General features: G+C 48.1%; 1 protein-coding gene across 1 annotated transcript in view; it reads left to right on the top strand.

Moving 5' to 3' along the window:
- map3k10 (mitogen-activated protein kinase kinase kinase 10) overlaps positions 1–23,875 on the top strand; it is a 46,906-nt gene extending 23,031 nt beyond the window's left edge. Inside the window, exons 2-11 of the mRNA XM_036961425.2 lie at positions 14,156–14,336; positions 15,586–15,734; positions 17,541–17,716; positions 17,884–18,130; positions 18,402–18,524; positions 18,786–18,924; positions 19,098–19,210; positions 19,520–19,770; positions 20,014–20,542; positions 21,086–23,875. Coding sequence (XP_036817320.2) covers positions 14,156–14,336; positions 15,586–15,734; positions 17,541–17,716; positions 17,884–18,130; positions 18,402–18,524; positions 18,786–18,924; positions 19,098–19,210; positions 19,520–19,770; positions 20,014–20,542; positions 21,086–21,498 — 2,321 coding nt within the window. The 3' untranslated portion in view covers positions 21,499–23,875. The remainder of the gene's footprint in view (positions 1–14,155; positions 14,337–15,585; positions 15,735–17,540; positions 17,717–17,883; positions 18,131–18,401; positions 18,525–18,785; positions 18,925–19,097; positions 19,211–19,519; positions 19,771–20,013; positions 20,543–21,085) is intronic.

Here is a 23,875-nt window from a genome sequence, read left to right as displayed (position 1 = left end):
CATTCTAAAGACTGTTGACATCTAGTGGAAGCCTTAGGAAGTGCAACATAACCAATATCCCACTGTATCTACAATAGGGGCTGAGTTTAAAAACTATAACCCTCAGATTTCCCACTTCCTGTTTGGATTTTTCTCAGGTTTTTGCCTGCCATATGAGTTCTGTTATACTCACAGACATCATTCAAACAGTTTTAGAAACTTCAGAGTGTTTTCTATCCAATACTACTTATAATATGCATATATTAGCATCTGGGATAGAGTAGCAGGCAGTTTACTCTGGGCAACTTATTCATCCAAGCTACTCAATACTGCCCCCCTGTCACCAAGAAGTTAACGGTACAACATACTACATACATACCACATTCTAGACGATTCTGGGATTCCAACTTTGTGGCAAGAAACTTTACTGTTTCAGCAAGACAATGCCCCCGTGCACAAAGTGAGGTCATTACAGAAATGGTTTGTCGAGATCAGTGTGGAAGAACTTGACTGGCCTGTACAGAGCCCCGACTTCAACCCCATCAAACAACTTTGGGATGAATTGAAAGAGGAATGCCCTATAAATTGTCAAAGACTCCAGCCGCTGCCTCCCGGGTGGCGCAGTGGTTAAGGGCGCTGTACTGCAGCGCCAGCTATGCCATCAGAGACCAAGGGTTTGCGCTCTGTCGTAACCGTCCGCGACCGGGTCCGTTGGGCGACGCACAATTAGCCTAGCGTCGTCCGGGTTAGGGAAGGCTTGGTCGGTAGGGATGTCCTTGTCTCATCACACACCAGCGACTCCTGTGGTGGGCCGTGCGCAGTGCGCGCTAACCAAGGTTGCCAGGTGCACGGTGCTTCCGGGTTGGATGCGCACTGTGTTAAGAAGCAGTGCGGCTTGGTTGAGTTGTGTATCGGAGGACGCATGACTTCAACCTTCGTTTCTCCCGAGCCCGTACGGGAGTTGTAGCGATGAGACAAGATAGTAGCTACTACAACAATTTTACACTATGAAATTGGGGAGAAAAAAGGGGTAATTTTTTTTTTTAAGTCATAGACTGTTCTCTCTGCTACCGCACGGCAAGCGGTACTGGAGCACCAAGTCTAGATCCAAAAGACTCCATAACAGCTTCTACTGCCAAGCCATAAGACCGCTGACCAGTTAATCAAATGGCTACCAGGACTATTTCCATTGACACCCCCCCCCCCCTTCTTTTACGCTGTTGCTACTCAATGTTTATTATCTATGCATAGTCACTTTACCCCCACCTACACTACCGGTCAAAAGTTTCAGATCCCCTACTTTATCTTTGTTTGGACTATTTTCTACATTGTAGAATAATAGTGAAGATGTCAAAACTATGAAATAACACATATGGAATCATGTAGTAAACTAAAAAGTGTTAAACAAATCAAAATCTATTTTGTATCTGAGGTTCTTCAAATAGCCACCCTTTGCCTTGATGACATCTTTAAACACTCTTGGCATTCTCTCAACCAGCTTCATGAGGTAGACACCTGGAATGCATTTCAATTAACAGGTGTGCCTTCTTAAAAGTTAATTTGTGGAATTTCTTTCCTTCTTAATGTGTTTGAGCCAGTTAGTTGTGTTGTGACAAGCTGGGGGGGGGGGGGGGGGGGTATATATACAGAAGATAGCCCTATTTAGTAAAAGACAAAGTCCAGGAACAGCTCAAATAAACAAAGAGAAACGACAGTCCATCATTACTATAAGACATGAAGGTCAGTCAATATGGAACACAGTCACAAAAACCATCAAGCGCTAGATGAAACTGGCTCTCATGAGGACCGCCACAGGAATGGAAGACCCAGAGCTACCTCTGCTGCAGAGGATAAGTTCATTAGAGTTACCAGCCTCAGAAATTGCAGCCCAAGTAAATGCTTCACAGAGTTCAAGTAACAGACACATCTCAACATCAACTGTTCAGAGGAGTCGAATTTCTTCATGGTCGAATTTCTGCAAAGAAACCACTACTAAAAGGACACCAATAAGAAGAAGAGAATTGCTTGGGTCAAGAATCACGAGCAGTGGACATCAAACCGGTGGAAATGTGTCCTTTGGTCTGGAGTCGAAATTGGAGATTTTTGGTTCCAACCGCTGTGGCTGAACAGATGATCTCTGCATGTATATTTCTCACCGTAAAGCATGGAGGAGGAGGTATTATGGTGTGGGGGTGGTTTGCTGGTGACACTGTCTGTGATTTATTTAGTATTCAAGGCATACTTGACCAGCATGGCTACCACGGCATTCTACAGCGATACGCCATCCCATCTGGTTTGTGCTTAGTGGGACTATCATTTGTTTTTCAACAGGACAATGACCCAACACACCTCCAGGCTGTGTAAAGGCTATTTTACCAATAAGGAGAGTGATGGAGTGCTGCCTCAGATGACCTAGCCTCCACAATCCCCGACTTCAAACAAATTGAGATGTTTTGGGATAAGTCAGACCGCAGAGTGAAGGACAAGCAGCCTACAAGTGCTCAGCATATGTGGGAATTCCTTCAAGACCTTTGGAAAAGCATTCCAGGTGAAGCTGATTGAGAGAATGCCAAGAACTGTCTTCAAGGCAAAGGGTGGCTATTTGAAGAATATCAAATATATTTTGATTTGTTTAACACTTTTTTGGTTACTACATGATTCCATATGTGTTATTTCATAGTTTTGATGTCTTCACTATTAATCTACAGTGTAGAAAATAGTACAAATAAAGAAAAACCTTGAATGAGAAGGTGTTCTAAAACTTTTAGCCGGTAGTGTACCTGTACAGTACCAGTCAAAAGTTGACACACCTACGCATTCAAGGGTTTTTCTTTATTTTTATGATTTTCTATGAGTAGATGTCCACATACTTTTGGTCATGTAGTGTATGTTGGTGATGTAAATTGAGAAGAGTGTGGGGTCTTGGATCGAGCCTAGGGATACTCCCTTGGTGACAGGCAGTGGCTGAGACAGCAGATGTTCTGACTTTACACACTGCCAGGCCAAAGACCCCTCAGAGACACCAATACTCCTTAGCCAAGCCACAAGAATGGAATGGTCTATCGTATTAAAAGCTTTGCCTAAGTAAATAAAAATAGCAGCACAACATTGCTTAGAATTGAGGGCAATGGTGACATCATCTAGGACCTTTAAGGTTTCAGTGTACATGTTACGGTGCGTGAATGAGGACCCAAAAGCGAATTAACTTAAACAGAGCTTCTTTAATTACCAAACATAGGTAGGCTCAGACGGACCGGCAGATTCCGACAGGACAAGACAAGGTTACAGCAAACATGACGACAGTCTGGTTCAGGCATGAAACACAACAAACAAGAATCCGACAAAGACAGGAGCAGAAACAGAGAGAGATATAGGGACCTAATCAGAGGGAAAAAGGGAACAGGTGGGAAAAGGGGTGACGAGGTGGTTAGGAGGAGACAAGGCACAGCTGGGGGAAAGAGGGGGAGAAAAGGTAACCTAACAACGACCAGCAGAGGGAGACAGGGTGAAGGGAAAGGACAGAGACAAGACACAACATGACAGTACATGACAGTACCCCCCCACTCACCGAGCGCCTCCTGGCGCACTCGAGGAGGAAACCTGGCGGCAACGGAGGAAATCCTCGATCAGCGCACGGTCCAGCACGTCCCGAGAGGGAACCCAACTCCTCTCCTCAGGACCGTACCCCTCCCAATCTACGAGGTACTGGTGACCACGGCCCCGAGGACGCATGTCCAAAATTCTACGGACCCTGTAGATGGGTGCGCCCTCGACAAGGATGGGGGGGGGGGGGGAAGACGAGCGGGGGCGCGAAGGACGGGCTTGATGCAGGAGACATGGAAGACCGGGTGGACGCGAGGAAGGTATCGCGGAAGAAGAAGTCGAACTGCGACAGGATTAATGACCCGAGAAATACGGAACGGACCAATGAACCGCGGGGTCAACTTGCGAGAAGCCGTCTTAAGGGGAAGGTTCTGAGTGGAGAGCCAAACTCTCTGACCGCGACAATATCTAGGACTCTTAGTTCTACGCTTATTAGCAGCCCTCACAGTCTGCGTCCTATAACGGCAAAGTGCAGACCTGACCCTCTTCCAGGTGCGCTCGCAACGTTGGACAAAAGCCTGAGCGGAGGGGACGCTGGACTCGGCGAACTGAGATGAGAACAGCGGAGGCTGGTACCCGAGGCTACTCTGAAAAGGAGATAGCCCGGTCGCAGACGAAGGAAGCGAGTTGTGGGCGTATTCTGCCCAGGGGAGCTGTTCTGACCAAGACGCAGGGTTGCGAAAAGAAAGACTGCGTAAGATGCGACCAATAGTCTGATTGGCCCGTTCTGCTTGACCGTTAGACTGGGGGTGAAAGCCGGAAGAGAGACTGACGGAAGCCCCAATCAAACGGCAAAACTCCCTCCAAAATTGAGACGTGAATTGCGGACCTCTGTCCGAAACGACGTCTGACGGAAGGCCATGAATTCTGAAAACATTCTCGATGATGATTTGTGCCGTCTCTTTAGCAGAAGGAAGCTTAGCAAGGGGAATGAAATGAGCCGCCTTAGAGAACCTATCGACAACCGTAAGAATAACAGTCTTCCCCGCTGACGAAGGCAGTCCGGTGACAAAATCTAAGGCGATGTGAGACCACGGTCGAGAGGGAATAGGAAGCGGCCTGAGACGGCCGGCAGGGGGAGAGTTACTGGACTTAGTCTGCGCGCAGACCGAACAAGCAGCCACGAAACGACGCGTGTCATGCTCCCGGGTGGGCCACCAAAAACGCTGGCGAATGGAAGCAAGCGTACCCCGAACGCCAGGGTGGCCGGCTAACTTGGCAGAGTGAGCCCACTGAAGAACGGCCAGACGAGTAGGAACGGGAACGAAAAGAAGGTTCCTAGGACAAGCGCGCGGCGACGGAGTGTGAGTGAGCGCTTGCTTTACCTGCCTCTCAATTCCCCAGACAGTCAACCCGACAACACGCCCCTCAGGGAGAATCCCCTCGGGGTCAGTGGAGGCTACTGAAGAACTGAAGAGACGAGACAAAGCATCAGGCTTGGTGTTCTTAGAGCCCGGACGATAAGAAATCACGAACTCGAAACGAGCGAAAAACAGCGCCCAACGCGCCTGACGCGCATTAAGTCGTTTGGCAGAACGGATGTACTCAAGGTTCCTATGGTCAGTCCAAACGACAAAAGGAACGGTCGCCCCCTCCAACCACTGTCGCCATTCGCCTAGGGCTAACCGGATGGCGAGCAGTTCGCGGTTACCCACATCATAGTTACGTTCCGACGGCGACAGGCGATGAGAAAAATACGCGCATGGGTGGACCTTGTCGTCAGAGAGGGAGCGCTGAGAAAGAATGGCTCCCACGCCCACCTCTGACGCGTCAACCTCGACAACGAACTGTCTAGAGACGTCAGGTGTAACAAGGATAGGAGCGGATGTAAACCGATTCTTGAGGAGATCAAAAGCTCCCTGGGCGGAAACGGACCACTTAAAGCACGTCTTGACAGAAGTAAGGGCTGTGAGAGGAGCTGCCACCTGACCGAAATTACGGATGAAACGACGATAGAAGTTCGCGAAGCCGAGAAAGCGCTGCAGCTCGACGCGTGACTTAGGGACGGGCCAATCAATGACAGCTTGGACCTTAGCGGGATCCATCTTAATGCCTTCAGCGGAAATAACAGAACCGAGAAATGTGACGGAGGAGGCATGAAAAGTGCACTTCTCAGCCTTCACAAAAAGACAATTCTCTAAAAGGCGCTGGAGGACACGTCGAACGTGCTGAACATGAATCTGGAGTGACGGTGAAAAAATCAGGATATCGTCAAGGTAAACGAAAACAAAGATGTTCAGCATGTCTCTCAGGACATCATTGACTAATGCCTGAAAGACAGCTGGAGCGTTAGCGAGGCCGAAAGGAAGAACCCGGTATTCAAAGTGCCCTAACGGAGTGTTAAACGCCGTCTTCCACTCGTCCCCCTCCCTGATGCGCACGAGATGGTAAGCGTTACGAAGGTCCAACTTAGTGAAAAACCTGGCTCCCTGCAGGATCTCGAAGGCTGAAGACATAAGAGGACGCGGATAACGATTCTTCACTGTTATGTCATTCAGCCCTCGATAATCTATGCAGGGGCGCAGAGACCCGTCCTTCTTCTTGACAAAAAAAAACCCCGCTCCGGCGGGAGAGGAGGAGGGGACTATGGTACCGGCGTCAAGAGCTACAGACAAATAATCTTCGAGAGCCTTACGTTCGGGAGCCGACAGAGAGTATAGTCTACCCCGGGGGGGGGGGTGGTTCCCGGAAGGAGATCAATACTACAATCATACGACCGGTGTGGAGGAAGAGAGGTGGCCCTGGACCGACTGAACACCGTGCGCAGATCGTGATATTCCTCCGGCACCCCTGTCAAATCACCAGGCTCCTCCTGTGAAGAAGAGACAGAGGAAACAGGAGGGATAGCAGACATTAAACATTTCACATGACAAGAGACGTTCCAGGAGAGGATAGAATTACTAGACCAATTAATGGAAGGATTATGACAAACTAGCCAGGGATGGCCCAAAACAACAGGTGTAAAAGGTGAACGAAAAATTAAAAAAGAAATGGTTTCACTATGATTACCAGAAACAGTGAGGGTTAAAGGTAGCGTCTCACGCTGAATCCTGGGGAGAGGACTACCATCCAGGGCGAACAAGGCCGTGGGCTCCTTTAACTGTCTGAGAGGAATGTCATGTTCCCGAGCCCAGGTCTCGTCCATAAAACAGCCCTCCGCCCCAGAGTCTATTAAGGCACTGCAGGAAGCTGACGAACCGGTCCAGCGTAGATGGACCGACAAGGTAGTGCAGGATCTTGAAGGAGAGACAGGAGTAGTAGCGCTCACCAGTAGCCCTCCGCTTACTGATGAGCTCTGGCCTTTTACTGGACATGAAGTGACAAAATGACCAGCGGAACCGCAATAGAGACAGAGGCGGTTGGTGATTCTCCGTTCCCTCTCCTTAGTCGAGATGCGGATACCTCCCAGCTGCATGGGCTCAGCACCCGAGCCGGCAGAGGAAGATGGTAGTGATGCGGAGAGGGGGGCAACGGAGAACGCGAGCTCCTTTCCACGAGCTCGGTGACGAAGATCAACCCGTCGCTCAATGCGAATAGCGAGTTCAATCAAGGAATCCACGCTGGAAGGAACCTCCCGGGAGAGAATCTCATCCTTTACCTCTGCGCGGAGACCCTCCAGAAAACGAGCGAGCAAAGCCGGCTCGTTCCAGCCACTGGAGGCAGCAAGAGTGCGAAACTCAATAGAGTAGTCTGTTATGGATCGATTACCTTGACATAGGGAAGACAGGGCCCTGGAAGCCTCCTCCCCAAAAACAGATCGATCAAAAACCCGTATCATCTCCTCCTTAAAGTCCTGATACTGGTTAGTACACTCAGCCCTTGCCTCCCAGATTGCCGTGCCCCACTCACGAGCCCGTCCAATAAGGAGAGATATGACGTAGGCGACACGAGCAGTGCTCCTGGAGAAAGTGTAGGGCTGGAGAGAAAACACAATATCACACTGGGTGAGGAACGAGCGGCATTCAGTGGGCTCCCCAGAGTAACACGGCGGGTTATTGATTCTGGGCTCCGGAGATTCGAAAGCCCTGGAAGTGGCCGGTGGATCGAGGCGGAGATGGTGAACCTGTTCTGTGAGGTTGGAGACTTGGGTGGCCAGGGTCTCAACGGCATGTCGAGCAGCAGACAATTCCTGCTCGTGTCTGCCTAGCATCGCTCCCTGGATCCCGACGGCTGAGTGGAGAGGATCCGAAGTCGCTGGGTCCATTCTTGGTCGGATTCTTCTGTTACGGTGCGTGAATGAGGACCCAAAAGCGAATTAACTTAAACAGAGCTTCTTTAATTACCAAACATAGGTAGGCTCAGACGGACCGGCAGATTCCGACAGGACAAGACAAGGTTACAGCAAACATGACGACAGTCTGGTTCAGGCATGAAACACAACAAACAAGAATCCGACAAAGACAGGAGCAGAAACAGAGAGAGATATAGGGACCTAATCAGAGGGAAAAAGGGAACAGGTGGGAAAAGGGGTGACGAGGTGGTTAGGAGGAGACAAGGCACAGCTGGGGGAAAGAGGGGGAGAAAAGGTAACCTAACAACGACCAGCAGAGGGAGACAGGGTGAAGGGAAAGGACAGAGACAAGACACAACATGACAGTACATGACAGTACATCCATAATCTGAGCGGAAACCAGATTGCATACCAGACGGAATACTATAGACATCAAGAAAGCCAGTCAGTTGATTATTTACACATTTTTCCAACACTTTTGATAAACAGGGCAAGATAGGAATTGGCCTATAACAGTTAGGATCAGCTTGAACTCCCCCTTTAAACAAAGGATGCAACATGGCTGCCTTCCAATTCCTGGGAACCTCCCCAGAGAGGAGAAACCGGGTTAAAAGGTCAGAGATAAGCTTGGCGATGATAGAGGCTGCAACCTTAAAGAAGAAAGGATCTAAACCATCTGACCCAGATGTTTTTTTTGGAGGGGTCAAAGTCTAAGGAGCTCCTTTAGCACCTCAGACTCAGTGACTGCCTGCAGGGAGAAGCTGTGTAGCAGGGCAGGGGAAAAAGAGTGAAATTATGGGAATGATGCAGACAATTCCATGGATAGAAGCCATAATCTATCTGCAATATTAAAGCTGATCTACTATTTGCAAAATAATAAATTAAAAGGAGACATGGCTGACTTAAATAGGAATCCTGACTTAATGAAGTGGTGGTTCAAAGAGCTCAGCCATACGCTCCTTGTCAGTAACAAGGACAGGAAGGGATGGGGACGAAGGTAGAAGTGAACGAAAGGTTGGAGGAAAAGAAAGTGAGGGTAGGGAATGATAGAAAGAGAGTAATGGAGGGATGATGACAGAGTAAGAGGGGGAAGAGGAGCATAGGGGTGTCCAGGTCAGTGAGGCCACTATGCTTGTTGCTAACTGGGTTGTCAACTCTGCCTAGTTCTCCCAGGGTCATCTCTCTGTCTCAGTCTCAGCTCCTTAGCTTCCTGTCTGACAGAGCACGACCTCTGCCCTGGTTACCATAACAACTGAGGTTGATGACACTGCACATTAAAGTTACTCCACACTAAAGTCAAGTAGACTAACTGGTTAAGCTGTGTAGCACTCAACTGTCAATCCCATTTAATAGTTACTCATACAGTTGAAGTTGGAAGTTTACTTTAGCCAAATACATTTAAACTCAGTTTTTCACAATTCCTGACATTTAATCCTAGTAAAACGTCTCTGTTTTAGGTCAGATAGGATCACCACTTTATTTTAAGAATGTGAAATGTCAGAATAATAGTAGAGAGAATGATTTATTTCAGCTTTTATTTTCTTTCATCACATTCCCAGTGGGTCAGAAGTTTACATACACTCAACATACACATACACTGTTTGGTAGAATTGCCTTTAAATAGTTTAACTTAGGTCAAACATTTAGGGTAGCCTTCCACAAGCTTCCCACAATAAGTTGGGTGAATTTGTGGCCCATTCGTCCTGACAGAGCTGGTGTAACTGAATCAGGTTTGTAGGCCCCCTTGCTCGCACACGCTTTTTCAGTTCTGCACACAAATTGTCTATGGGATTGAGGTCAGGGCTTTGTGATGGCCACTCCAATACCTTGACTTAGTTGTCCTTAAGCCATTTTGCCACAACTTTGGAAGTATGCTTGTGGTCATTGTCCATTTGGAAGACCCATTTGCGACATCTGACTGATGTCTTGAGATGTTGCTTCAATAAATCCACATAATTTTCCTCCCTCATGATGCCATCTATTTTGTGAAGTCCACCAGTCCTTCCTGCAGCAAAGCACCCCCACACCATGATGCTGCCACCCCTGTGCTTCACGATTGGGATGGTGTTCTTTGGCTTGCAAGCCTCCCCCTTTTTCCTCCAAACGGTCAGATGGTCATTATGGCCAAACAGTTCTATTTTTGTTTCATCAGACCAGAGGACATTTCTCCAAAAAGTACAATCTTTGTCCCCATTTTCAGTTGCAAACCGTAGTCTGAATTTTTTTATGGCGGTTTTGGAGCAGTGGCTTCTTCCTTCCGTCGATATAGGACTCGTCTTAGTTTGGATATAGATACTTTTGTACCTGTTACCTCCAGCATCTTCACAAGGTCCTTTGCTGTTGTTCTGGGATTGATTTGCACTTTTCGCACCAAAGTATGTTCATCTCTAGGAGACAGAACACGTCTCCTTTCTGAGCAGTATGACGGATGTGTGGTCCCATGGTGTTTATACTTGCGTACTATTGTTTGTACAGATGAACGTGGTTCCTTCAGGCATTTGGAAGTTGCTCCCGAGGATGAACCAGACTTGTTGAGGTCTACATTTTTTTTCTGAGGTCTTGGCTGATATCTTTTGATTTGACCATGATGTCAAGCAAAGAGGCACTGAGTTTGAAGGTAGGCCTTGAAATACATCCACAGCTACACCTCCAATTGACTCAAATGATGTCAATTAGCCTATCAGAAGCTTCTAAAGCCATGACATCAATTTCTGGAATTTTCCAAGCTGTTTAAAGGCACAGTCAACTTAGTGTATGTAAACTTCTGACCCAGTGGAATTGTGATACAGTGAATTATAAGTGAAATAATCTGTCTGTAAATAATTGTTGGAAAAATGACTTGTGTCATGCACAAAGTAGATGTCCTAACCGACCTGCCAAAACAATAGTTTGTTAACAAGTAATTTGTGGAGTGGTTGAAAAACGAGTTTTAATGACTCCAACCTAAGTGTATGTAAACTTTCGACTTCAACTGTATATAAATGTAATATAACAGACACAAGTACACAGATCACAGCACCTGTACATAGCTCATCTGTAAATAGCCCATCCAATCTACCTCATCCCCATACTGTATTTATTTATTTATCTTGCTCCTTTGCACCCCAGTATCCCTACTTGCACATTCATCTTCTGCACACCCTACCATTCCAGTGTTTAATTGCTATATTGTAATTACTTCGCCACCATGGCCTATTTATTGCCTTACCTCTCTTATCCTACCTCATATGCACATGCTGTATATAGATTATTCTACTGTATTATTGATTGTATCTTTGTTTATTCCATGTGTAACTGTTGTTGTACGTGTCAAACTGCTTTGCTTTATCTTGGCCAGGTCGCAGTTGCAAATGAGAGCTTGTTCTCAAATAGCCCACCAGGTTAAATAAAGGTGAAATAAATATAAAATAAAAAACACTGCTACATAATAATAGTACAGCATTAAACGTTTGGACTTTTCTCAAACTCCCTTCCACCTCCAGTGTGTATCAGCCACCTGTACTTAACATAACCTGTTGTCATGACTAACCTTAACAAAGCACTCTCTCCGTTTTGGTAAACAGCTGACGGGGCTGGAGAAATGTAACCACTCTCAAATTCATAGACAGAGCTATGGATGCAAAGAATGACCCTCCATGTAGAAATGGCAGATGGCCCCCTTTAAAGGCTGATCACTAAGGTTAAGTCTCCACGGTTAGCCTTTATCAGGCCTCTGTGTAAAGATTGACTCACAGCATTCCTCTGCTCTCCGATGAGGGTCAGGGTCCAGTGGCTGGGGATGGGGGGGTGGAGGGAAGGAGGGATCAAGGGAAAGAACAAAGGGGTGGTTCAGGTCTGGGCTGTGGCGGAGGAAGGTAATGGGCACTAGAAAAATGTTGATGGCACTTAGTCTTTTTCTGGGTGCCAGTAACTGATGTCGACATTATTGCCATGCAGGACGTGAATACTTTACCACTTAGTGAATAATATGTATGAACAGGAACAGCGCTGTGTTGTTTTTCAAGTTTCACTACAGTAGAAGTGTAAATACTTCAGTATTTGTATAAGCTGTTAGTATGCTTACGCTGTGAAGAGTTGTGCTGGAGCGGAAGACATGGGGACAACATGAGAGCTAGTGGAGAGCAGGTGCCTCTGCTTTGATCACAGATATCTGTAAACATGATCTCTCTCTCTCTCTCTCTCTCTCTCTCTCTCTCTCTCTCTCTCTCTCTCTCTCTCTGTCTCTCTCTCTCTCTCTCTCTCAAGCTCCACTGAGATACACAGACACAAACACTAGCACGCCCCACCTGTGTGCACACTGTGACGTACAGCGCACATACTGTAGTCAGACACCAAAAGCAATGCTGTGTTAAGTCAAACACACACATTTATGGACTCTGACAGACACAGACACACCCTCAGTTTCACATGCAAACAGACACATTCGTGCCTCGCTCCCTCTCGCTCTCTCCCTCTCCCTCTCCCTCTCCCTCTCCCTCTCTCTCTCTCTCTCTCTCTCTCTCTCTCTCTCTCTCTCTCTCTCTCTCTCTCTCTCTCTCTCTCTCTCCTCTCCCTCTCCCTCTCGCTCTCTCTCTCTCTCTCTCTCTCTCTCTCTCTCTCTCTCTCTCTCTCTCACTCACTCACTCACTCATTCACTCTCTTTCTCTCTCTCTTTCTCTCTTACTCTCTCTCCATCTTTCATAGGCACACACACACACGCACACGCACGCACACACACACACACACGCACGCACGCAAGCACGCACGCACACACGCACGCACACACACACACACACATACACACACACGCACACGCACACACACGCACACACAAACACACAAGGCCCATCCAGCAATGGGAAGACAACTGTCCCTCACAGGGAGAGAGACAGTTGGTATTGAAATAGAAAAAGAGAGCTGGGGGATGACAATGGCTTATTATCAATGTCAGCAGCCATCCCCTATTCCCTGTCCCTCAGATGAGACTTGGGTGGAAGCTACACACACACACACGCATGTGAAACATAACAAGCACATGAAGAACACATGCACACACATACACTCGCACAAACGCACAAACACCAATGTGCATGTTGACCGACAGACAGGCAATATTGCCTAAGTGCTCTTGTGACATATACAGTATGTTATCATGCCATTGAACCCAGAACATTGTTGATTGACCTGAAATAAAATGTGAGAATGGTATTTGATGAAGAGTGGAGCCATCGGGAGATTAACAAAAGCACAATATATAGTCATGCCTTGAACAGTTGAAGACTCAATATAGACTGTATGTACTGTACTTGACATGACCTTTTAGTTGTGTGTGTTTGGACATTAGCTGCCTGTCAGCACAATAATGAATCTTAGAGGCACACCTGTGTCACGTGAGCCAGGTCTCTCTCTCTCTCTCTCTCTCTCTCTCTCTCTGTGTGTGTGTGTGTGTGTGTGTGTGTGTGTGTGTGTGTGTGTGTGTGTGTGTGTGTGTGTGTGTGTGTGTGTGTGTGTGTGTGTGTGTGTGTGTGTGTGTGTGTGTGTGTGTGTGTGTGTGTGCGTCTAAACAAAGACTTCGCTGTGTGCTGTGCCTCTCTCCGCCTCCCTTTGCATACGCCTGTAGATAAGCAAGTGCAAACCCCCTCCTCCCTCCCTCCCTCCCTCCCTCCCAGCACTGTGGACAGTGTACACTCCAGATATTTCCATAGCCAGCCCTCACGCGGAAATGGAGGAGGAAGTGCAGGGAGAAGAGAGGACAGGAGATTGTTGATAGGCCAACGCTGGGAGTCCAACAGGGGGAAAAGCGACTCACCCAAGTCACCTAGAGACTTTGGAATGATTGCTTCGTTGTGTGGAAATTCTCAAAACGGAGGTGCTGGGTATAGTGCATAACGTCGGTGAGGCAGAGACCTGAACACTGATGTGACCATACCTTTAGCCAATAGTGCTATATATTGAGTGTAGACCTGAGGAAAATACAGGTTGATGACAGATATGGCCTACAGCCTATTAGAGGAATATGGCCAGGTGACTAGGGTCAGATACTGGCTAATAATCCCCAGGTTGCACTGCCCTTGAACCACACACTTAACCTGAATTGCTTTTGTCAATAACCACACCTTCTATCTATGTATGTGATGGTAGGGTGTGCTGTTTAAAGTGCTTTGGATAAGGGCCTCTGCTGAAGGACAGGTTGTAGTACAGCTCGTGGTCTGCATGACGTACACTGTACCTTTACTCCTCCAATCAAACTCGACCCATCTCTCTCTTTCTGTTCCTCTCTCCCGTCTCTCCATCGCTCTTTCCCCCTCACCCCTTCCCCCTCGCTCTTCTCTCCTCGCCACCTTCCTCCCTCTTTCTCTTCAGTCTTGATCCTGGAGCCCATTGAGAGGGAGGATCTGGGTGGCAGAACCCTGAAGATCACAGATTTTGGCCTGGCACGGGAGTGGCACCAGACCACCAAGATGAGCGCGGCGGGCACCTACGCCTGGATGGCCCCCGAGGTCATCAAACTCTCCCTGTTCTCCAAGAGCAGCGACGTCTGGAGGTACAACACTCATGTAAACTGTACCGTTTGTTGTTACTGTGGGACATGTCGTACACACAGCACGGTGCACGTGCAACACCCACAGTCAGTGGCTAGTGTCCTTGTTCTTTCAATAATTCAACTATTCATACCCTCAGGGAAATTTACTTCCTCAATATATAAACTCAGCAAAAAAAAAGAAAAAGAAACGTCCTCTCACTGTCAACTGCGTCTATTTTCCGCAAACTTAACATGTGTAAATATTTCCATGAACATAACAAGATTCAACAACCGAGACATAAAAACTGAACGAGTTCCACAGACATGTGACTAACAGAAATGGAATAATGTGTCCCTGAACAAATGGGGGGTCAAAATCAAAAGTAACAGTCCGTATCTGGTGTGGCCACCAGCTGTATTAAGTACTGCAGTGCATCTCCTCCTCATGGACTGCACCAGATTTGCCAGTTCTTACTGTGAGATGTTACCCCACTCTTCCACCAAGGCACCTGCGGACATATCTTGTGGGGAATGGCCCTAGCCTTCACCCTCCGATCCAACACCTCTGGTGAGACAAAACCGCGACTTGTCATTGAAGAGCACTTTTTGCCAGTCCTGTATGGTCCAGCGACGGTGGGTTTGTGCCCATTGTTGCCTGTGATGTCTGGTGAGGACCTGCCTTACACCAGGCCTACAAGCGCTCATTTCAGCCTCTCTCAGCCTATTGAGGACAGTCTGAGCACTGATGGAGGGATTGTGCGTTCCTGGTGTAACTCAGGCAGTTGTTGTTGTCATCCTGTACCTGTCCCGCAGGTGTGATGTTCGGCTGTACCGATCCTGTGCAGGTGTTGTTACATGTGGTCTGCCACTGCGAGGACGATCAGCTGTCTGTCCTGTCTCCCTGTAGCACTGTCTTAGGCGTCTCACAGTACGGACATTGCAATTTATTGCCCTGGCCACATCTGCAGTCCTCATGCCTCCTTGCAGCATATGTTAGTGTCTTAACGACCTTTCCACAGGTGCATGTTTATTAATTGTTTATGGTTCATTGAACAAGCATGGGGAAACAGAGTTCAAACCCTTTACAATGAAGATCTGTGAAGTTATTTGGATTTTTACAAATTATCTTGGAAAGAGGGTCCTGAAAAAGGGATGTTTCTTTTTTTGCTGAGTTTAGTAGGTAACATAAAGTTTGTGTTAAGTTAATATATTAATAGCCTGTACAATCATGACCAGTGCCAGTGATTTGAAGCTGTACCCCCCCTCTCAGTTTTGGGGTGCTGCTATGGGAGCTGCTAACAGGAGAGGTTCCGTACCGTGAGATAGATGCGCTGGCCGTGGCGTACGGAGTGGCCATGAACAAACTGACCCTGCCCGTCCCCTCCACCTGCCCCGAGCCCTTCGCACTCCTGCTGGCTGGTAAGAACCAAGATGGCTTCCTGTCAGCCCAATTTCACCTATTGATTAGAACCAAGATGGCTTCCTGTCAGCCTGTCAGTCTATTATTGTTGGTGGTCAGAGTGAGACTACTGTAGGTTCCCCTCCCAGTCAGCCAACTGGCGATTTCGTAGGCTCTTGCTCCACTTCTCTCTCCACTATTCCTAAAGCTCTTTCTCGCTTCATCCCTCTCTCCCTCTCCTTTGTCTTATCCCCGTTCATCCTTTAATCTCTCCTTTGTCACCCCTCTACCGTGTCCGCTCTCTGTTTTTACTGCTCTCTCTGCCCTCTTTCATCTCCTCTCTCTTTTACTTCAGCCCATCCTTGGACTTGAAATATCATCTGTCTGTCTATAAACAATGGTTTGGGATCTGAGGGCAATTGGTGCTACAGAGCAATGGGGTCTGTTCAGTGGTGTAGGTGGTGGGGAGACGTGTACATCTAGAAGACAACCACTGTACTTGGTTATTTTGAGAATTTACACTACCGTTCAAAAGTTTGGGGCCACTTAGAAATGTTCTTGTTTTTTGAAAGAGAAGCACATTTTCTGTCCATTAAAATGACTTCAAATTGATCATAAATACAGTGTGGACATTGTTAATGTTGTAAATGACTGTTGTAGCTGGAAACGGCTGCTTTTTAATGGAATATCTACATACAGAGGCCCATTATCAGCAACCATCACGCCTGTGTTCCAATGGCACGTTCTGTTAGCTAATCCAAGTTATTCATTTTAAAAGGCTCATTGATCATTAGAAAACCCTTATGCAATTATGTTAGCACAGCTGAAAACTGGCCTTCTTTAGACTAGTTGAGTATCTGGAGCATCAGCATTTGTGGGTTCGATTACAGGCTCAAAATGGCCAGAAACAAAAACCTTTCTACTGACACTCGTCAGTTTATTCTTGTTCTGAGAAATGAAGGCTATTCCATGCAAGAAATTGCCAAGAAACTGAAGTTCTGGTACAACGCTGTGTACTACCCCTTCACAGAACAGCGCAAACTGTCTCTAACCAGAATAGAAAGAGGAGTGGGAGGCCGCGGTGCACAATTGAGCAAGAGGACAGGTTCATTAGAGTGTTTAGTTTGAGAAACAGACGCCTCACAAGTCCTCAACTAGCAGCTTCATTTGTCCTCTTGCTCAGTTGTGCACCGGGGCCTCCCACTCCTCCTTCTATTCTGGTTAGAGCGTGTTAGCGCTGTTCTGTGAAGGGGTAGTACACAGCTCGGTACGAGATATTCAGTTTCTTGGCAATTTCTCACATGGAATAGCCTTCATTTCTTAGAACAAGTATAGACTGATGAGTTTCAGAAGAAAGTTATTTGTTTCTGGTCATTTTGAGCCTGTAATCGAACCCACAAATGCTGATGTTCCAGATACTCAACTAGTCTAAAGAAGGCCAGTTTTATTGTCTCTTTAATCATCACAACAGTTTTCAGCTGTGCTAACATAATTGCAAAAGGGTTTTCTAATGATCAATTAACCTTTTAAAATGATAAACTTGGATTAGCTAACACAACGTGCCACTGGAACACAGGAGTGATGGTTGCTGATAATGGGCCTCTGTACACCTATGTAGATAATCCATAAAAATTCTGCCGTTTTTAGCCACAATAGTAATTTACAACATTAGCAATGTCTATACTGTATTTCTGATCAATTTGATGTTATTTTAATGGACAGAATATTTGCTTTTCTTTCAAAAACAAGGACATTTCTAAGTGGCCCCAAAACTTTTGAACGGTAGTGTACATTTAAGCCATATTGACTCCTCTCCCCATCCCCAGAGTGCTGGAGCCCTAACCCCCACAGTCGCCCGTCCTTCACTAGTATCCTCATGCGGCTGCTGGCCATCGAACAGTCGGCCATGTTTCAGATGCCCCTGGAGTCCTTCCACTCTCTGCAGGAGGACTGGAGGCTGGAGATCCAGCAGATGTTTGACGAGCTCAGGGCCAAGGAGAAGGTGAGAAGAGCCCCCACGGTCACGTGGGTATGTTGTCAACATCCCCCACAAAGTGCAAGTGGGAAAGTGCCGTTGCCTTGGCAACGTGAATGATCCTCGACAGGGTGTTATGTTGTTGTAACACCACATCTACATTTTGTTTTATATTCCCCTCTCCTCTCCTGTAGGAGTTGCGTTCCTGGGAGGAGGCGTTGGCTCGTGCGGCCGAGGAGCAGAGGGAGCAGGAGGAGCAGCTGAGGAGGAGAGAGCAGGAGCTGGCTGAGAGAGAGATCGATATCGTGGAGCGTGAACTCAACATCATCATCCACCAGATGTACCAGGAGAAGCCCAGGGTCAAGAAGCGCAAGGGCCACTTCAAGAAGAGCAGACTGCTCAAGCTGGGCAGAGATAGCAACAGCATCAGTCTGCCCTCTGGTGTGTGATGGAGGGTATTGCACCCAAGCACTTATCCTATTACTTGAATAGGGCATCATTCTTTTTTCTTTCTATCCTTATTAGGATTGCAAAATTACAGTAACTTTCCCAAAATCCACAGCTTTTTAAGAAAGACCGGTTGGAGGGTTCACGGATTCCGGGAATCTTCCAACCAGGATTTCTGTGAAACCAAGCAATTTGGTGGAAAGTTACCGGAATTCTTGCTGCCAATCATTTGACTGTAATCCCTCCCTGTTGTGTATGTACACAGGTTTTGAGCATAAGATCACAGTGCAGGCGTCTCCGAGCGTGGATAAGAGGAAGCCCCAGGGCAATGAGAGCACCACACCTCCAGCCAGCCCAGGGGTCATACCCCGCCTCAGGGCCATACGACGTGAGTTGATCTGCGGGGGAGACAGGGACAGGGGTTGAGGGGGACTGGAGGACCGAGGACACACCAAAAAGTTAACACCGGTTATTCAATTGTGGGGGATGGCATTGTCTCAATATAATTCAAACCAATGTTGTGGATTCCCTCCCTAGATCTGGTATTCAAGTGGATAGAACTGCATTTTGTTATGCTCACGGCACAACGGGAGTTTGTTGATGATGTGTGGTGTTGTAATGACAATAACTGTGTTATTGAGCCCCTCAGTGACGCCCAGCGATGGCAGTAAAACGTGGGGCCGCAGTGCCGTGTGTAAGAAGGAGGACCTGGCAGCTAGCAAAAAGAAGGGACGCACCTGGGGCCCCAGCTCCACCCTCCAGAGAGAGAGACTGGGCGGAGAGGACAGGTAACAGTCATGGTCCAAAAACAGCCCCTTGATAGCCCCATTCCCTTACCTGCCTGCTACCCTTTCAGATTTGTTTCATTTGCACGTCAGAATCATCTCTGAACATTATTCTGGTTAGTGTTTGGTGTATGGTACCAGTTAATACTATTGACCCAATCTTCTTCGTCTTGCAGGTTGAAGTCGCTGGGCGACGGATGCAAGGTGTGGTCCTCTAGTGCCCCGAATCTGGGCAAGTCTCCCAAACATGCCCCCATGACCGCCGGCTTCTCTAGCCTCAATGAAATGGGTGGGTCTCTTCATGTATCACCATTTCTGCAACAGAAAAGAGGTTGCGAAACATACCGTGGATACAAAATCTGTCGGATTCGTGACTGATTGAAATGCTTTGTTCTCCTTCTCACACTCTCTCTCTCTCTCTCTCTTTCTCTATCTTTCTGTCTCTCTCTCTTTCTCTATCTTTCTGTCTCTCTCGCTTTCTCTATCTTTCTGTCTCTCTCTCTTTCTCTATCTTTCTTTCTGTCTCTCTCTCTTTCTCTATCTTTCTGTCTCTCTTTCTCTATCTTTCTGTCTCTCTCTCTCTCTCTCTCTCTGACAGAGGAGCACTGTGAGCTGGAGGAGTCGCCCGGGTCTCTGATGCCCCCAGAGCCCAGCAGTAACGGGTCTGTGGAGGAGGGAGGCCCCTCGTTGGGCGGGGCAGGGCCCGGGATGGGGAGCGGGGTGGGTTACCAGGACTCTGTGCGGCGCTGCAGCCAGAGGAAGAAGAGTGACCTGCTGCTGCTTGGCTGTGCCTCCCTACTGGCCTCTGTAGGTCTGGGGCTGGACCTGCTACAGCTGGGGAGACTACAGGTACTGTAGGGAGGGAAATGGGTCTGTAACACACCCAGAAGGACAAAATGACCCAAACCATGGGAAGAGATCCTGAATCCTGCCACCTGCTGTAGAGATGATCTTTATACACTGAATAAGGGTTTACACTCGACACCAGGGAGTTTACAAGTTCTAGTGTGTGTCAGTTGGCAAGATGCAACCGTAGATTGTAAGGTAGATGCCAGTAAGAACTGACCAGTCTCCATGTGTGTGTGTGTCTAGGTCCAACAGGACGAGCAGGACCTTAGAGAGGAGCAGCGCAAGAAAAAGGACAGCATTTTCCAGCGAACGGGTCGCTTCCGTCGCAGCACCTCTCCCCCGAGCCGCGCCCTGTCCCTCTCGCTGTCCCGCCGCCGCGACTCTACTCTCCCCTGCACGGACCCCTCTCCCTCCGTCACCCTCCTCTCCCTCTCCTCCCTCTCAGACTGCAACTCCACCAAATCCCTCCTTCCCTCGGACCTTGAGGACTTGGCGTTGACCCCCGGAGTGGGCGTCTCCCTCCCTGCGGCGCCTCCCGTCCCCTCCGTTAACCCCCTCCTGGATCTGAGGGCAGAGAGCTTCAAGAGGGAGCCCAACCAGTCCCTCACGCCCACCCACGTGTCTGCAACCATGAACAGGGGGCACAGACGCACCCCCTCTGACGGGGCGATACGCCCCCGCGCCCAAACCCTAGGGCACCGCAGGACCCCCTCGGACGGCAGCATGCCCATGCCGCCCCCGCCAGGGCCACCCACCCTCCCCCTACATGCAGGTGAGTGTGTTGGGAAAGCATGATGTCACTAGGAGCTTTAATTGAATTGAATTGAAGAAAAGGAAGCAATACACTGTGTACAAAACATTAGGAACACCTGCTCTTTCCATGACAGAGACTGACCAGGGGAACCCAGGCGAAAGCTATGATCCCTTATTGATGTCACTTGTTAAATCCACTTCAATCAGTGTAGAGGAAGGGGAGGAGACAGGTTAAAGAAGGATTTGTAAGCCTTGGTACAATTGAGACATGGATTGTGTATATGTGCCATTGAGAGGGTGAATGGGCAAGACAAAAGATTTAAGTGCCTTGAACGGGGTATGGTAGTAGGTGCCAGGCGCACCGGTGTATCAAGAATGGTCCACCCTCCCAAAGGACATCCAGCCAACATGACCCAACTGGGGGGAAGGGGGTTACAATTAAACCTAAAATAAGACATGGCCTGTCATGGCCCATCCCTGTTAACCAAGTGTTCATATTGTTCTCCCCTGTTCTCTCCCTCTTCTCTCCCTCTGGTATCTGTATTTCTCTCTCTTCTCTCAGGTTACAGGGAGACCCTGGACATCCCCCGACTCTCTGACCCCTCCAGCCTCTTCCCAAGGGTCCTCCGCCGCAAGGCCCCCGCTCCGCCTGTCCCTGTCCCGGTCCTGGAGCCCCTGACCATCATCAGCCCCTTGGAGAGGCCCAAGACCCTGGAGTTCGCCCCCCGGCCTCGGCCCACCCCAGCCAGGGTGCGACCGGACCCCTGGAAACTGGGCTCCCTGTCCAGGACCCTGAGCTCATCCCCGGGCAGCAGCTGTGACAGTCCCCTGGGCTCTGGAGACAGCAGTGCCAGCACCGGCGCGGTCAGGCCCAACCTCATGGACATGGACGTGGATGGACAGGATCTGGACGGCACCGTGCCCCTGTGTGAACAGCACCAGGCTGCACAGCTCTGTGGACAGAACTACGGCTAAGCCACACTCTGCAACATTACTGTATATGGGCAACACTACTCCTAGTGCACACTTCAAAGACTCCTTAGTACGCCCACTTTATTCCTGGTAGCCAATCCCTTTGCGAACAGTACTTCTCCTAGTGTCCACTCTGAAGCCCACTTGTGCGGGCTGTACCTCTCTCCTGGTGGTCACTCCTAAGCCTTGTGCCCTCCTAGTCTCATAGTGCTCCTAGTACACACCCAAGCATCCGGGACAGAACTTGTCTTAGTGTCCCTTCCAAAGCCGCCCAGTGTGGGACAACATTCCTCTAAGTGACCACTCCGCAGCCTCTAGAGTCCAAACCTTTAGTGCCCTAGTGACCAGTGTGCCCTCCTAACCTTCCGTATATATTACCCGTCCTCCAAAAAGGAACATGTAAGCCATTACGCTTCTAGGCAGACACTTCTAAGTGCTCATCTCTATCCATCATTTCCTGTAGTAGGGACTCGTTCTGCTTCACCACTCAGTGGACTCTCTGCCTCTCTCGACACAGGTGTCATGTCTGTCTCTGCTCTCTCCTTCCCCAAAGACTAGGGCTGAAGCTTCGCCAGCGGCCAACACTTCACACCTCTCATCAGGGTTGGAATCATTGTACGCTGACTCTTGGGAGTGCCCTTGAAGTGTCCATGTTAATAGTTGTTTTGTGTGGGGGGGGGGGGGGGGGGGGGGGGGGTGCCCTGATTTGTTATGAGAGCACCTCTGGGTGCCATGTGAACCCTGCTGCCCCTCTTTCGTATTTACATGTAGTCAATGGCAGGTCGATGCTCCAATCCTGAGCGACTTCCAAATCAGTGCGTAAGTTGCCCTCTTATTGAGCGTCCCCTTCTATAGAACTAATGTCCACCTCCCTCACCTCCACATAGCATCTTGCTGTATAGGGATGGTCTCTGTCCTGCCCCCTCTCCCCAAAGGCCGTGACAGGAACAGGGAAGCCATTTTAAGCTCCACAGCACAATGGACAGGACTTTGCTTCCTCAGCCCTGTGTAGGCGAATGAGTTTGATTCTTCTCCACGCTTGAACCATTCCAGCCATAACCTGCTTAGCACAACATTTTCTATTGGTTTGGTCGAATTGTGGGTCTGTATGGGTGCACTCTGTGTGCGCGCGCACGCGTGCTTGTGTTTTGTGACCGCATGTTATTTTAGCTTGAAGGATGTACTGTAGAACTAGCAAATCCGTAGTAAGAGAGCCGAAACACGCTTCTCTCCCCCTCATTCTTTACCTTACGTCCTCATAGGGTTGCAAAATGTCCGGTAACTTTTCCAAAATTCCCTGGTTTTACCAGAAACCCTAGTTGAAAGATTCCTGGAAAAAGCAGGAAATGCGAGAATCCTCGAACCAGGATTTCTGTAAAACGAAGGAATTTGGGGAAAGTTGCTGTTAATGGGAAACTCTATGTCATCCTAACCTGGAGTTTCTCAGCAAATGTCCTCTCTCTCACCGATCATCACTGGTTTGTATAGAGCCCCTTATACACTCTGCTATATGGATAGTTTACTACAACAGCAGCAGGTCCTCTGAGAGCAGAGGAGGACCATGGGAAATGAGGGTAAATCCACTTGCAATAAATGGTTAATGAATACTACCTGTTTTCTACAACAACAAAAAACTAATTCCCACATTCCGTACTCCTGACTTCCTTTCTCTACCTACTGGATAGTGATACAGCATCATTGAAGGGGGAAAAGGGCACAATCTTTGGTTAAAGAGCCATGATATGGACATGTGTCACAAGAGTACAGACTGTGAAGGACTTGACACAAGGGTGCTTGGGATGTGGACGGCGAATCGAGAGAACTCTAGATTCTCTCGCAGGCCCGTGAGCGCACCCGTACTGTCTGGTTGCTGAAAGACGATGAAGAACACCCCTTTTTAATGGCACAGCTAGTCAAGGCTACATACAAGTATTTACTTGGCTGTGTCTGGGAGTGTTTTGTAGGTATGTGTGTGTATGCGTGTGTGTGTGTGTTTAGTGTTATTATTTGTATGGGATGGTGTCAATCCCATAGGTAGAGGGGTGAGCCAATCTCATCCTTATTCTTCTTGTGTGGTTAAGAACGCTCAGAGTATTTATTAAAATTATTGTTATAATTGAAATAATGATTAATTATTGTTATTATGATTCTCTTTACGGAATATCTGTGTATATATATATATATATATATATATATATTTGTTAATATAACACAGACCAACCAAGAAAAACCGAGCAAACTACAGACTGACGGGCGGATGTCTTCGATCTGTCTCACTCTGTGACGTTCTGGGATACCTGACGAGAGAGGGACGTGTTGTTGACTGTTGAGGTGTGATGATGAATGATTTAATGAATGACAAAATAAAAGAGGAAGAGAA

This window comes from Oncorhynchus mykiss, chromosome 24 (genome assembly GCF_057628025.1).
Source record: "Oncorhynchus mykiss isolate SJ-2025 chromosome 24, ASM5762802v1, whole genome shotgun sequence".
Taxonomy (NCBI): domain Eukaryota; kingdom Metazoa; phylum Chordata; class Actinopteri; order Salmoniformes; family Salmonidae; genus Oncorhynchus; species Oncorhynchus mykiss.
Note: the sequence above shows the minus strand (reverse complement) of the source record. Positions and strands in the feature narration are given on the sequence as shown.